Below are 12996 nucleotides of genomic sequence, written 5' to 3' on the forward strand. Positions count from 1 at the left end.
TTGTTGAGCAGCTTTGAAATACCACACACTTAACTCAGTGTAGCCACAAAAGCAATAGATTTAATGTATTTGTCTGTATCAAATACTGACAATGCAGTTTATGATTTGTTGCCAGCAAACAAAGATAATCTGAACAAACCTATGAACTGAGGGATAAATGTGTTGGTGTGTCGGGAACTAAAATCACCTCCATTGCTGTGGTTTGTAAAGGAATAATTTAAGACACAAACTCATTTTACACACACAGGCAACTGGAAACCTGAGAAGATTTGCTGTTGATAATCAGCTTTTCACATTTCAGCCTGCGTCCCTTTCTGCCATCAGAAAACACCAAACGGAAACAGAACTATGGGGAAACACTGAGCAACCTCCTCTGACATGAGCATGATATGCTGATACACACATCACTTTTAAAAAAGACAAACATCGTGGCAGCATGTCCTTTGGTGTGTACGGCAACATGATTTTCCCATGAGTCAAAGTGTCTGTTATGCATCAGTGACAAATGCCATCTTCAACATCATCACATTTCACTAAAACACAATTTGTATTTAAAAAACAAACAAAAAACTAAACACAGTTCATTCCATTAGACAGTTTGGCATCTTCTTCATTCATTCAGTGCAAATGACCGTTTCACGTCAGCACATTTACACGCACACTGTGCATAGGGTTCGCTTTCAGTCTCATACTTTTCGCCTTGTGCGTCTGAATGGCTCAGAGTCGTTGCAGCTATCCATGCCATGCTTTAAAGCCTCATTTATGTTTTCCCAGAAGGAAACTAGACACATTCTCATAAACTACGAAGGTGATGCAGCAGGCAGGAGTGACACGAATCACGTTGGGGATGATGCCTTTGTAGAAACCAATGGCGCCTTCGTTCCTGCCGAGACAAGGGGGAAAAAAAAAAAAAAAAGAAATTTAGACACTGAGACTAGATGGCATGTTCGGCTGCTTTGTGAGTGGATCAGTATCATACCTCCATGTCCGTCTGATGACATCAATAACTCCATTGTATCTATTGTGCTGGTCTTGCAGGCGGGCTCGCACCACCTGATATGGGTATGTTGTGGCCACAGCAAATATTTTGGATAATGCTGCCATTGTGATATATTCCAATGCGTTCTGTTTACACAGATAAACAGATGGAGAGAGAGTGAGGGAGCAAAGTAGGAAAACTGATGAGTCACTGCTAGTTATCAACTGTGGGCAGAGTTTTATTAAACTGAAAAGTTACAAGCCTGAGTTTTATTAAACGCTGAGCTTGTCTCCAGACTGCTTGTGACAGATGGGGTTAATGACTCACCAGCTTTGAATCTGAAGGCGCTTTCCTGTATTTGTTGTAGTCTCTCTTGAGCTCTTCGTAGGCCATGAACTGCAGTGCTCCATGAGATGTGCCAAACAGACCAGGAACATAACCCTATGACAAGCATATTATTGGAAGTCAATCTTTCATGGCGTACTAATATATCCACAATATCCATCATGTAGAAGTGGGGAAGCCTTATATTTGTAGGCATGTGCTTATTTAAAAGCTAATTTATCAGGTTTTTATCCTGCCAGGACAATAGAATTCACATAAAGCTAAAATGTACCTTAAAAATTCTAGATGTTATGGCCAAAACCCAGGGGTTGTTGAGTTCTCCACTAAATCTAATGTAGGCTGGTGATGCCCTCTAGTGGTGATTCATGATCAATACAAACCAGCATTTCAGCCCAGTAGGTCAAAGGGCAACTGTTGCTGTAGTATTTCCTCTACCAAACAGCTTACCTGTCATTGGGTAAAACAAGCATCTTGTGCACTGCTATATTGAACATACAAAGATACCCCTGATATCTAACCTTGTACAGTCCGGGCACTCCCTCGTGGCGGTAGATCTTGACCAGAGCATCGATCATCCCCTTGTACTGTTTACCAGTTGGGTCAGCATTGTACTGCAGCACCAGTCGGGTCTTGGTCACCCATATTGGGTTGGTTATGGTGAGCGTTAGGGCGCCTAGGTGAGGACAGGAAGGCACATTAAGAGTGAGGCTGACCGCATGTACCAAACAGATTCTCTGGAGTGCATTCAGCAGCTACTTTAATAACCTTTAAGTGTTTTTAACATTATTAACAGCACATCTTGACATCTATTATAAAATGGTGAGAGTATAGTCACATTTTTACATTGACACCATGAATCCATGAAACTAATTAACCTCTTTTAAAGAACGACATGCTGGTATCATGCCATTTCCTGACTCACATTAGATCCCAACATGCCATCTGAGCAGCAAGAGCATTTCTAGCTTAATGCTTCATGCGTGAAAGGCTGTTGTGTGGGCAAACTACGAGTCAGGTGTTTCTAATAAAAACCCTACAGAAGCTTCACTTTCAGCCCCTAACTTTAACTGGCCCGTGGGAGGCGGATCAATGTGCCCCTGTGAAACTAAAATGAACAGAAGGAGTTAGTTTAACCTAATTTGTGTTTGCCTCCTGCCTGAGGAAGCCAGCTCAGAGCAGTATTATCTGGCTGTTGTTGTTGACTGTGTGCTGATGGTGTGTGTGTGTCAGCAGGGCCGCAGTGTTCAGTTCCACGTAAGGCCAACCTGCTGCAGCTGCAGAGACCAGGTGCTCCGTGGCACTCAGCTCAGTCTGACGATCCTCCTTCGTGTATCCTTTGATTGCACTGTAGCTGTAAGGGAGGGAGTGTGGGAAATAAGACATGTTACAGTTACATTTCCTTTTAAAAGCCCAAAACAATTCATGAAAAATAGCATGACGCACACATGGTCCAACTGGTTTAGAGCTTATAGGTTACGTACAACAAGAAGTAGAGACCCCAAGATGATCCAGCACCCCAAACATTGGGTGTCACTCCCTGGTACAGTCCTCTCAGTCCCTCCTGCAGCCACACACTCTTCATACAGTGCAATATGCCACTGTACTTTGGTCTTAAATCCAATCCATCGCTTACTATATTGAAAGGACATCAAATACCTTTGTTAAGTCATGTCGTCTGAAAGCCATAGCAGCATGGTATCGCTGTCATCAAGCAAATTAATTTAAAAATATACGATTTCTAACAGGAGTGCTGAACATATGTTTCCATGCAAGCAACAGAAACAATAGGTTCACACTTCCCAGAGCTCCTCAGCGGCAAGAAACTAAAGTATTACCGATGACATGATTACGACATACAGTGATCAGGACTTGAAAAACATTATACCTGCAAATCTGATTTTGACCAGATCCAGAGGGTGAAGCACAAGTGTTGACGCCACACCTCCACTGAGTCCCGCGACCAGATTTTCTATCTTGACATGATTAAAGACCTGTCGGACGTGTTCGGCTATTGAGAAGGCAGAAATAGGTTTACGTGACAGACCTGGTTCTGGGACGCTAACGGCGCCTGGATTTGGAGCGGAGCTCATGTTTACTCGTAATTAACTTTTAGCTAGCTCCTGTCAGCTAGCTGTGTTTACACCGCGAGGTAAGGTAATGCTAAAATCTTAAACCAGTGAGACGACGAATCAGTAACACTGGGGCAAAATGCAAATGTGGTATACAGACGGTACTAATTCCCGGAAACTTCTTCATTTTCTAACTGAGCCGAGCCACGTTGTTGACATGCGGTAATACTCCATAGCTGCTGTAACATTAAACATCATGTCATGCAACGGTGCCACTGCGCGACCTTGCTGCTAGTATTAACTATCTGTGAAGTTACTATAATTTAAGGTACTTCCGGTTTTAACCTTCAAAATAAAACCACTTTAGATGAAACATGTTGGGGGTTCAGCACTGAAGTTTGTGACGTAAAGGTGAATGGGATTTTGTTAAAATGGTCTCAAGACATCTGAATGACGCTGATAAAAACGACAGTAATAAGAGTTTCAAAATTTTCTATGTCCCATTTTGATGACTGTATCATTTTTTCTTTTTTAACTATTTTTTCTTTTAATCCTATTTTGAAAAATTTACAGTTCATTCGTCCAAGCCTGTGTATTTTTTCATTATTTATCTCTTTTAAAGAACGCTGTTGTTCAACTTCATCATTATGTCTAATACTCCTTACGAGCATTTCGTAAAGTAACAAATTAAAGTTAAAAGTTTGAAGACTAAATCGCTGTATTTCCTGTCTTTCCCTCATTAAATTTTGCAACTTGACAGCCATTTCGTAAAACTTGTTAGTGACGCAGCCAGGAGGACTGGACGTCCCACAATGCAACACGGTTCCTCTGTTTTTTCAACACATGGTACTGGTTGCTAATATTTTCTTTGTTTCGTCTAAACCTAACTTGTTAGTGTGTTTACATTTTCACTCTGCAACCAAATGAAAGTTAAAGTCCTCTCGAGGAACCCGGATGATTATGTTCGGGAAACCAAGCTTGATATTCAGCGTGGTAAGTTCATAAATTTAAACTCGGGTATGCTAATGCTAAACACTGTTTGCTAGCTGTAACTCGGCTACTGCTGCCCAGTTTTCCACAGCAAACAACAACCACACAACCCATTAAATAAAATCAGATTGAACGTTGTTAACTTGGATAAAAAAATACATAGCAAACACGATGCATTTCAAATATGCGCATGCAAGTGTGCTACAACATTAGCATTTATTTAAGGTCACTGGAGGAAATTTGTGAATTAGCCTATGGCATGTGTGCGGATCTTGTACTTTTAAGTTAAATGTCCTTATAGTTCATCAAGGAGTGACCTCTCTCTGTTGTTAGTCCCTAGAAACTATGACCCAGCACTTCATCCATTTGAGGTGAGCAGGGAGTACACCCGGGCTCTGAATGCCACCAAGCTTGACAGGGTGTTTGCCAAGCCTTTCCTGGCCTCTCTGGATGGTCATCGAGATGGGGTGAACTGCATGGCCAAGCACACCACAAGCCTCTCCACCCTGCTCTCTGGCTCTTGTGATGGGGAGGTAACTATCTGCCAAAGTACAAATACTTTACCATACCAGGTGATGAACTCTGGCATTGTCATTCTTGCCATTGACACAATGTCTTATTTGATCCTTAGGTGAAAATATGGAATCTGACCAAACACGAATGTGTCCGCACGCTCCAAGCACACGAAGGTTTTGTCCGGGGAATGGTCGTCCGCTACTGTGGAACATCCTTCTTTACGGTGACTGCTGCCCTGCAACATCTCAGAAGACTTTTCCCAGTCTTCTTTAATTAGCTGACCGCTAATGCAGCTTCTGTTTTCTGTCTTGGCATGCTGACTGTGACAGGTTGGTGACGACAAAACAATCAAGCAATGGAAGATAGAGGCGCCAGGTTACGGAGAGGAAGAGGAGCCACTCAACACTATTCTGGGCAAGGTATGAACAGTGGGCGTCTGCTGTAGTGTTGTTATCAAAGACAGTTGTGGTTACATTGTGATTATGGTAAAATCCTGCTCTTTTGATGACCATGGCCTCTGTCCTCTCAAGGGACAGTGAAATATCACTTTTTTATTATTGTAAGAAAAGATACTTGCCCCCTGCAGACAGTCTTCACAGGACTGGACCACCACCGGAAGGAGGCTGTGTTTGCAACATGTGGCCAGCAGGTGGACATCTGGGATGAGCAGAGGAGCAGCCCAATCCGCTCTTTCACCTGGGGCATCGACAGCTTCAGCTCTGTCCGCTTCAACCCTGTGGAGGTAAGACACAATGTTTCCACCAAACTCAGACGGGCCCTGTCTTGTCCCTGAGTGAAGAACGCTTTGTCCATGTCCATACTCACATCAAACTGGTTCTAGTCAGACTTCTTTAAATCCACCACCCTGCTGATGGCCTTTGAAGTTAACCCTTTATTTCTTTCCACAGACTGAGCTTCTTGCAAGCTGTGCCTCTGACAGAAGTATAGTACTGTATGACATGAGAGAATCGGCACCACTTAAAAAGGTCGGCCCTGTCATTCAGTTGCTACAAGAATTGACATCTTTCTCTCCCCATTTCTTCATAATGATGATTTCTGTCTTTGTTATTACTTTCCTCTACAGGTTATCATGACAATGAGGAGCAACACATTATGCTGGAACCCTATGGAAGCCTATTATTTCACATGCTCAAATGAAGACTACAAGTGAGTTGAGGGTGTTGAAGATTGTTGCAGGGAGAGTAATGCATGTGATAGTACTTGTGCACTGAATGAAGTCTTCTGTTCACCTGCTCAAGAGTCAGTACTCCAACAGAAGGATTCTTACATGTAAAAATTTTGAGCTCTGCATCATTGTCAGACCTTCAAAACAGATGGGAGATGAATGCACTTTCCCATTGTTGTTTTACTGATGTGTTTTCCAGTAAAGTGCAGTTTTATTCATGGGCCTAATTTTGCTCTTTCCTCATCTCCTCAGTCTCTACACATATGACATGAGGTACCTGGAGCAGCCAGTCACAGTGCACATGGACCATGTCTCTGCAGTGCTGGATCTTGACTACTCTCCCACTGGGAAAGAGTTTGCATCTGCCAGTTTTGACAAAACCATCCGAATCTTCCCTAAGGATGGTGGCCGCAGCAGGTCAGTAACACCAGTATAAAAGATGACCGTTGTCTTTGTGTTATATGTCTACAGTGATTATATTAGTGGTCCATAATCAACTACTATTTCTGCTGGTCTGAATGAGTCGCAGTAGAGTAAGCAATACAAGGCTTTTACTTTACTCTGTATATTTACTTTATTCTGTATATATATATATACATGATCAGACTGTGTTGATTGGATCACATCATACCTTTTGAGTGGTTTATTGATATTTAAACTAAAGAAACAGCAGCACCCGTGTCTTACCTACTATGGCAACTCAAAATGTCTGCTGTGAAATCAACCTATTGGCTAGCATAGCTGATAATAGTTTCTTGGTGATAAAGCTAGTATGGCATGCTAGTTGTTATGACTGACCTTCTTACCCACCAAAAAAACAAAACAAGACATAGCATTTATTTGGTCGCTATGTGACGTAATGGGACATGCAGTGCTCTTTGTTCTTTTGTCGAGCTCCAGAACAAATAGCCACAGTTGTGCTGCAGTAGCATCACATCAAGGCCAGGTCCAGCCTTACAATGCTAAATAACTGTGTTGTAGAAACATCTGAGAACATTTGGAACTTGGCTATGTGTGGATATATATTTTTTTCCTGCCAGTATAGACCTTTTATACAGCACATTTTGACTTGTCATAACAGGTTAGTAAAATTAACAGTGGTCTCAATTAATCACACCAGGGCCATGGTAGTGAGAGTAAAGCAGGAAGAAGTGTGACATTGTTGTAGAGCCACAAATTGGATGAATAGGTCCACAAAACCTGGGATTTTAACAAGCGACACTGCTGTTAGCAATCCAAAACATTATTTATAGGTTTATGATAAGTGTTGCAGCAGCATCGTGTTCCTGATCAGAGTGAGTGGTGGTAATCCTGTGTATTGTAACACTTGATTCTGTATATGTGCTTATTTTGTTTGCTAACAAAATCTCTTTGAAATTTAGGGAAGTGTACCACACCAAACGCATGCAGCATGTCATCTGCATAAAGTGGTCAGCAGACAGCAAATACATCCTGAGCGGGTCTGATGAAATGAATATCCGACTGTGGAAAGCCAACGCGTCTGAGAAGCTCGGAGTGGTGAGTCCTGCCTTGTCTTCTCTGTCGTTTCTGCTTCCACTTGTGTTTTCAGCTGTTTTCATATTTAAGGCAGCTTGCTGCTTATTAGTGGTGGCCTGTGTACCAATCAACAGCTGTATTTCCCTCAGCTGTCAGATGCACTGTATACTGTATGTCCCTCCAGTCTCTTACCTGATCTTGTTTTATGAGTTAGCTGCATTCTTCCACACAGCTGTGGCCCTGGGCCCACCTCAGCAGGGTAAGCGTGGGGGACTGTGCCAGGAGCTCCTGTTGCCAAATGCCCTGATGGATGCTGACTTAGGGTAGAATCATTCTCAATAAGTACAATGTACCAGTTGGCACAGCTACTCCTGTGGCAGGTGGAAGTCCAAAAAACTCAAAGACTTGTGCGGTTGTTTGTCAGATCGGCAACAAAAGATTCAGCTAAAACGCTCACATCTCTATTGACTTTTAATATCTGGTTTAATAAGGATCGTGTATATTCTATTCACGTAATATAGGCTGTGCTAGCAGAAACGATGGCCTTAATGTATGCTCAACTGTCACATAAAGCTCCTGTAAAATGCTGGGAAGTGTTCCAGTGCCCCAAATCCCAGTTATGGCTGATTAATAAAAATCAATGGCGTCTCATGTGCCATTACCAACAGCCATCTTTCATTCCTAATCGGATTCACCCTTGCTTATTCTCTTAATGCAGCTTCAGAGTGGAAAATTGGCCCGCTTTTGGCACTTGTTTTACTGTCCCGGTGTAAGAGAAGATTTATTCACAAGCTTTGCACTTAAAGAGATCAGACAAGGGCTGCTCCTATCAGCAGTTTAAATCGGCCAATCACTTAAAGCGGGCCACTCTGAACATAATGAAGTATTAACAATCAAGTTGTTCTGAAATGGTCTTTAATTATCAAGAAATGCTGAATCGAGGCTTTGTCTGTATCTGAAGGCATCACACTGGGCCGATTGGGACTTCTCTATCAGTTGCAGCATATCACTTTTTTTCCCTCATAACTTTGCAGCAGCAGCCTCTTGACTGCAGTGTAAATAAGGCCCTCTGTGAGACCTAAAACATGTCGAATCGATCAACTCCTGTTTATTTTCAGTCCGGTTAAATTTATTTGCCCTGCGCTCAGAGCCTCGACTCATCACTATCAATTCATTTAAGGTTGGAAAGTTTGGACTGACTGACATTGATGTGCTGTGTTACTGTTTGGCTTGTGTGCTCCATTGATCAAATGAAGAATATTCAGGTATTTACAGTCTGATCAAAGACACCATGTAGCATCATTAAAGGAGAATGGGACATTATTACAAATTGAGTCTCATCTCTGTGGGTTCGTCCATCATTTCTACTGCTTGCAATCATGCTGTGCTTACCAAGTTGATTGCTGATGTCAGGGAACATGGCGGCATTGCTAGAAAGAAGTCAGAGAGGGAACAGCAGCGCAGCAAGAACGGCTTCAGTCCTCTGCCCGTGTGTGCACTGGAAGTGTTCAGCGTAACGCTGCTGTGTGGTCACTCATGTCCGAAGCCAATGCGCAGCCAATGTAGTTACACATGTGAAGTGGAAGAAAATAGACTTGAAGCTTAAAAAGATATGCGTGTGAGTGCAGCTTGAGCTTCGCACAGCCGGTGGAGACAGCTGTATTGATTACAGATAGAAGCGCATGAGTTCCTCATTTGACCTGGGCAAGTGGAATGAGGCTGAAACTTCTCCTGTGAGGACCAGGAGCAAGAAACACGAGCACTCAGGCAGTCTTTGGAGGACTCTGCGGCTTTAGCAGTTAGTAGGTATAACACCGTCAGCTGCTCATATGTTTGACTGTTTGAGAAAAGGATCAAACTTGATGCAGCATAAGCAGAGATCAGCTTGTGATCCATGCATTCTTCTCTCTGGTCAAAGCGAGGAGCAGGTTACAGAGATCTAGTCAGCTCACTTCTTTTTGACGTCACTGTGTGACTCCTGGCACGCTGCTGTAGACTCTCTAATAATTGTCTCTATGTTGAACTCATTCTTCAAGCTTTTTGACTGCCCCTGCAAGTAATGCCTCTGTTGTATTTTCATATTTCTGTGCTAAATAGGTACAAATCACATGATCCCCGCTATCCAAACAAAAATCTAAATGAAGCCTCATCCTCTGCTATCTCATATCCATCTTGTTGAGATTATACAAACAGTGTTTAGCAGCCTAACCGTGTGTGTATCCAGGGGAATTAGTTTAGTCTAACAGGATCAGCGTCTAACAGCTCTTCTCCACCAAATTGAATCTGAGACAAATCATTGCTTTTAATTAGAATAAAAGCCTTCGAGGAGGGCAGCCTCAGCCAGGACGAGTAGCTGGTGGTTTTTACGAGGGAGACAGAGAGGGAGGGATGTTGTTGAGCTGGTGTCTTCACTTTTTTAACGGACATCGATTCCGTTTTGAATGAGTATGTTGTCAAAAAAAAGTTGCTTACTGTACCGGCCAGCGGTTTATGATGTAAGACAGGGTCCGGTAACTGTCAGTAATTAACAAAATGCCACCTGAGGCGAATGCAAACTGCCTCTTTCTAGCCTTTTATGGGCTTGTTTAAGAAGTAGAAGTAAAATATAGTAAGTTGGTGAATCATATCAGCAACCATCTCCAGCCTGACAATTCTCTCACCATCAGAGCCCACTGTGCTGTTCACATTCATGTTCACGCTGCAGGTATCAATACAACTTTACAAGTTAAATGCCTGTAACAAGGCCACTGACTCATCTCTAGAAGGTATCCTGCTTCTCCATTCAGAGAGGGTCCTCCTCTGTAGCCTGTTCTGAAGGATACACTTCTCACTAGAACAACAGCAGCATTGGTGGTTTAGATGCCTAAAACTACCAGTGTTTACCTGAAAATGATGTTTTGTGGCAGTATGAATTACTGTTGTCTTTCAGAAGCAGCATTTTTGCTTTTTTTCCCCAAAAGTTAGATGAGAAGATTGATACAACTCATGTCTGTCTGTTGCCAGCACGACACATCATGAACCAAAAAAGCTAATGAATTTTGTGTGAACGAACTCACATTAGATTCATGTTTCCAAGTTGTTTTCTTGGCTCAATAAGACCTCGACCTCACCAGTTCCCTATATTTAGCAATGTAGTTGACAAAATAATCTCACTGCGAGCTGCATTTTTTTTAATCCACCCCACCTTTCTTCTGTTTTAACCGCCTGAATCTAACTAACCTTCAGCCATAATGACGGCAGATCAGAAAACAGTCGTAGAAGCCATTTTTGGGATACTTTGGAACACGGCAACAGCATTTTTTTTTCTAACAAACTCATCCTCTCTTGTTTCATGTAGCTGTCACCGAGGGAGAGGGCTGCCACCAACTACAGTCAGAAGCTGAAGGAGAAGTTCCAGCACCACCCGCACATCAGACGCATCGCCCATCACCGACATCTACCGAAGAGCATCTACCATCAGAGAGCGGAGCTGGGGATTATGAAGGAGGCTCGCCGCAGAAAGTACGTGTTCATTGTTTCTCCTCTCGGTTCCTTTTTGGAAAACGGAGCTCGCTAATTTATCTATAGGAATGACACGACGTCCCCTCTGCGTCGCTGTAGAGGTGATGGGGTATGTCTGACCTGCGCAGTCACACCGACCTCATGGAAAATCTCACAGATGGGACTGCCCCCAGTGACATGGTCTCAGTAGGCCTTACATACTCATCTACAGCTCGTATGGTGGATTGGTTGTCCCAGCTTGCCCTGCTGTCCAGTGATTCATAGCTCAGTCTGTGGCTTTTTTTTCCTTTTTCCTTTTTTTCCTAATTACTGGTTACTGGTATTGTGACACACCAGTCATGTGTTTGGACTGTGAATGATTTACTATTCATGCTGTATGCATTATTTTCAGAGAGCATTAGTGTAGTCGCTGACGTAGGTGTTAGGTCAACAGTCTCATATTCAGTCTCTTCGTCCTTTCTGTTTGCTGATCCCTCCCCCCCTCCATCCCTTCCTGAATATTCTCACCAGCAGATTGAGTCACTCGCATCTCTTCCTCTTTTGTTTTCCAGGGAGAGTAATGTCCGCAAGCACAGCAAACCCGGAACAGTTCCTGTGGTGTCTGAGAAGGAGAAGCATGTTGTGACTGTGGTCAAGTAGACGGAGGCAGAGAAGAGAGCATAGGACAGAGGGGCTGCCATCGAGAGATGAGGTGGAGCCCAAGATCACACCCACATGGGACACGTTCAGACTGCTCTCACTTAAGAATAAAAGAAAAAGGTTGAATGTGTCGGTCATGGGAAGAGCAAGTGACCAATTGAAGTACAAGGACACCAATTCCAAAGCATTCTTTCTCCGCCGTTCACTGGAGTGACTAATTCCCACCACTATGACAGTTTAAGGAATTAAGAACAGATTAAATTGATCTCATGTTTAAAGAAAGAAATGTGCTATAGTTGATTATTAAAACTAGCAGAGACGGTGTTAAGGTTTCAGTATGCTTCACATGACAAAAGTGTTCTGCTCCTGAAAAAGCTTGCTGTCGTAGCCTCATCCTGACATCGAGAGCTTGGCAGTGAAGTTCAAACGCTGTTCTGTTCACACCTGACCAACTGCTCCATGAAGTGCCGTCAACATTAGACGATCTGACCAACATTTCTTTCAATGCATACTGACGCCTTCAGGTTGTTTCCTACTTTTTACTACTTTTTTTTGCTAATGCTGTGACATCTTAAGTTGACTTTTAGCCATTGTACTGGACATTAAACCCTGATGTTTGTAAAATAACCAGCCTGAAAGAGGGCAAAGAAGGTGGGTTTACCATCAAGAGTGGCAAGGACATTTTCCCTTCAGTTTTTCCATGGTCCCCCTCAGTTCTGGAGTATTTAATTACATTTTTAGCTGGCACACCACACTCAACTCTGTATCTCTAAGGGACCTACACTCTTATTTGCTGATGTGTATTTATAATAAACTTCTAAACTAAGTGTAAGCTGGGAAAACATGTCATTTCCAAAAAGTCATGATCTTGTTGCAGCAGATTACTGCAAAGGTGCTGATTTACTTAACAGCCATAATGAGGTAGAGGCTCTATCCTCTTAATGTTGTCTTTCAAATCCGATCAGCGCCGCAGCGTCAGAGAGAGAGAGCTGTGTTTGGGGAAGGGTTTGGCACCACGAGGGTGGTCTTAGTCAGGAGTCAGATGAGAATGTGGCAGTTGAGAGGATTTGCAAAAGGGCTGCCGTGAACGTGAAGTTGTGATCAAACACTGAAGCATCTGGATGCTAAAGAAGTCCACTCTGGTTTTCCAAACAGATAGTGACGTGTGACTCCTGGATACTTCAGTTGTCGCAGCATTTTTTTTATTCCTTCAATGAAGCGCATCCACACAGGCCTCTTATAACTGCTCAAAACTACCATCCCCAAAACTTCTC

At 42.9% G+C, this 12996-nt stretch overlaps 2 protein-coding genes across 2 annotated transcripts; one reads left to right on the plus strand and one right to left on the minus strand.

Annotated features, from left to right (window-relative positions):
* Positions 1–35: 35 nt before the first annotated feature.
* slc25a32b (solute carrier family 25 member 32b) lies at positions 36–3713 on the minus strand. The gene is made up of 7 exons (XM_070967040.1): positions 3210–3713; positions 2806–2956; positions 2590–2675; positions 1843–1997; positions 1307–1420; positions 980–1125; positions 36–883 (listed from the first exon to the last, which is right to left on the minus strand). The coding sequence occupies exons 1-7, from the start codon at positions 3412–3414 to the stop codon at positions 757–759; spliced, it is 984 nt and encodes a 327-aa protein (XP_070823141.1). The 5' UTR covers positions 3415–3713; the 3' UTR covers positions 36–756.
* A 484-nt stretch (positions 3714–4197) lies between these two features.
* LOC139333633 (DDB1- and CUL4-associated factor 13-like) lies at positions 4198–12552 on the plus strand. Its single transcript, XM_070966195.1, has 11 exons — positions 4198–4386; positions 4717–4916; positions 5015–5122; positions 5229–5318; positions 5486–5641; positions 5808–5885; positions 5984–6066; positions 6338–6502; positions 7468–7603; positions 10920–11083; positions 11635–12552. The coding sequence occupies exons 1-11, from the start codon at positions 4317–4319 to the stop codon at positions 11720–11722; spliced, it is 1338 nt and encodes a 445-aa protein (XP_070822296.1). The 5' UTR covers positions 4198–4316; the 3' UTR covers positions 11723–12552.
* The last annotated feature ends 444 nt before the right edge of the window (positions 12553–12996 follow it).

The sequence above is a fragment of the Chaetodon trifascialis genome, chromosome 7, assembly GCF_039877785.1.
Source record: "Chaetodon trifascialis isolate fChaTrf1 chromosome 7, fChaTrf1.hap1, whole genome shotgun sequence".
Lineage (NCBI taxonomy): Eukaryota > Metazoa > Chordata > Actinopteri > Chaetodontiformes > Chaetodontidae > Chaetodon > Chaetodon trifascialis.

Bases quoted from the DNA above. Each gene is read 5' to 3' on its own strand.
- slc25a32b (XM_070967040.1), bottom strand. From the start codon at position 3,414: ATGAGCTCCGCTCCAAATCCAGGCGCCGTTAGCGTCCCAGAACCAGGT. The intron at 2,957-3,209 runs GTATAATGTTTT...CTTTCAATATAG, and splicing joins GGTCAAAATCAGATTTGCAG to TAAGCGATGGATTGGATTTA. The intron at 1,998-2,589 runs GTTGGCCTTACG...GTCCTCACCTAG, and splicing joins GGTCTCTGCAGCTGCAGCAG to GCGCCCTAACGCTCACCATA.
- LOC139333633 (XM_070966195.1), top strand. From the start codon at position 4,317: ATGAAAGTTAAAGTCCTCTCGAGGAACCCGGATGATTATGTTCGGGAA. The intron at 5,319-5,485 runs GTATGAACAGTG...TGCCCCCTGCAG, and splicing joins TCAACACTATTCTGGGCAAG to ACAGTCTTCACAGGACTGGA. The intron at 5,642-5,807 runs GTAAGACACAAT...TTCTTTCCACAG, and splicing joins TCCGCTTCAACCCTGTGGAG to ACTGAGCTTCTTGCAAGCTG.